At 67.2% G+C, this 616-nt stretch overlaps 1 protein-coding gene across 1 annotated transcript in view; it reads right to left on the reverse strand.

The window, feature by feature from the left end:
* Positions 1-18: 18 nt before the first annotated feature.
* Positions 19-616, reverse strand: part of RASAL1 (RAS protein activator like 1 (GAP1 like)) — a gene marked incomplete at both ends in the record, with an annotated part of 4698 nt that continues 4100 nt past the window's right edge. The window contains 3 exons of the mRNA XM_010194486.1: positions 19-156; positions 252-415; positions 551-616. The exon at positions 551-616 is cut by the window's right edge and continues 97 nt beyond it. Coding sequence (XP_010192788.1) covers positions 19-156; positions 252-415; positions 551-616 — 368 coding nt within the window. The remainder of the gene's footprint in view (positions 157-251; positions 416-550) is intronic.

The raw sequence follows: 616 nt of genomic DNA on the forward strand, positions 1-616 counted from the left end.
GGGTTGGGGGGCACTGACCTTGCACTGGATGTAGGTGGTGTGAAGCTGCCCAGTGCCGTCCTGAGCCACGACCTGTGCGACGTGGGGGTGCTGGAAGGTGCCCTCGTCCACCCGCTCCACCGCCCGCATCTGTGGCACGGGGATGGAGCAGCGCACCTGGGGACCCCGAAACACCACTGCTCACTGCATCCATGTCCATCCCCCCTGCCCCGGGCACCCGACACAGGGTTGGGGGAGCAGGCAGCACCCACCTGACACTCAGGGGACTTGGAGTAGGTGAGGGCCTCGGCGCTGAGCCAGAAGTACCTCTTCTTGAAGGCGAAGCGGGGCAGCAGGGTGGGCCCCCCTGCTGTGCCGGTGTGCAGGTACCCCTCCTTGATGACACCCGAGGGGTGGCAACGTGGGCCCTCGCCCGCTGTGGCCATGGTGTCACCTCAGGTGCCACCACCTCGCCCATCCCATCCCTGGGGGTGCTCACAGGACGCAGGGATGATGCCACCACTCCACGTTGGGTGTTGGCCCCAGTGGTGTCCCACGTATCCCCGCTCACCCTCGGTGCCCTCCACCGCCACCAGGGTGTCCAGGAAGACTCTGATGCGGGTGACAGCGGGCAGCA

Source organism: Mesitornis unicolor, unplaced genomic scaffold, assembly GCF_000695765.1.
Source record: "Mesitornis unicolor isolate BGI_N332 unplaced genomic scaffold, ASM69576v1 scaffold32061, whole genome shotgun sequence".
NCBI lineage: Eukaryota > Metazoa > Chordata > Aves > Mesitornithiformes > Mesitornithidae > Mesitornis > Mesitornis unicolor.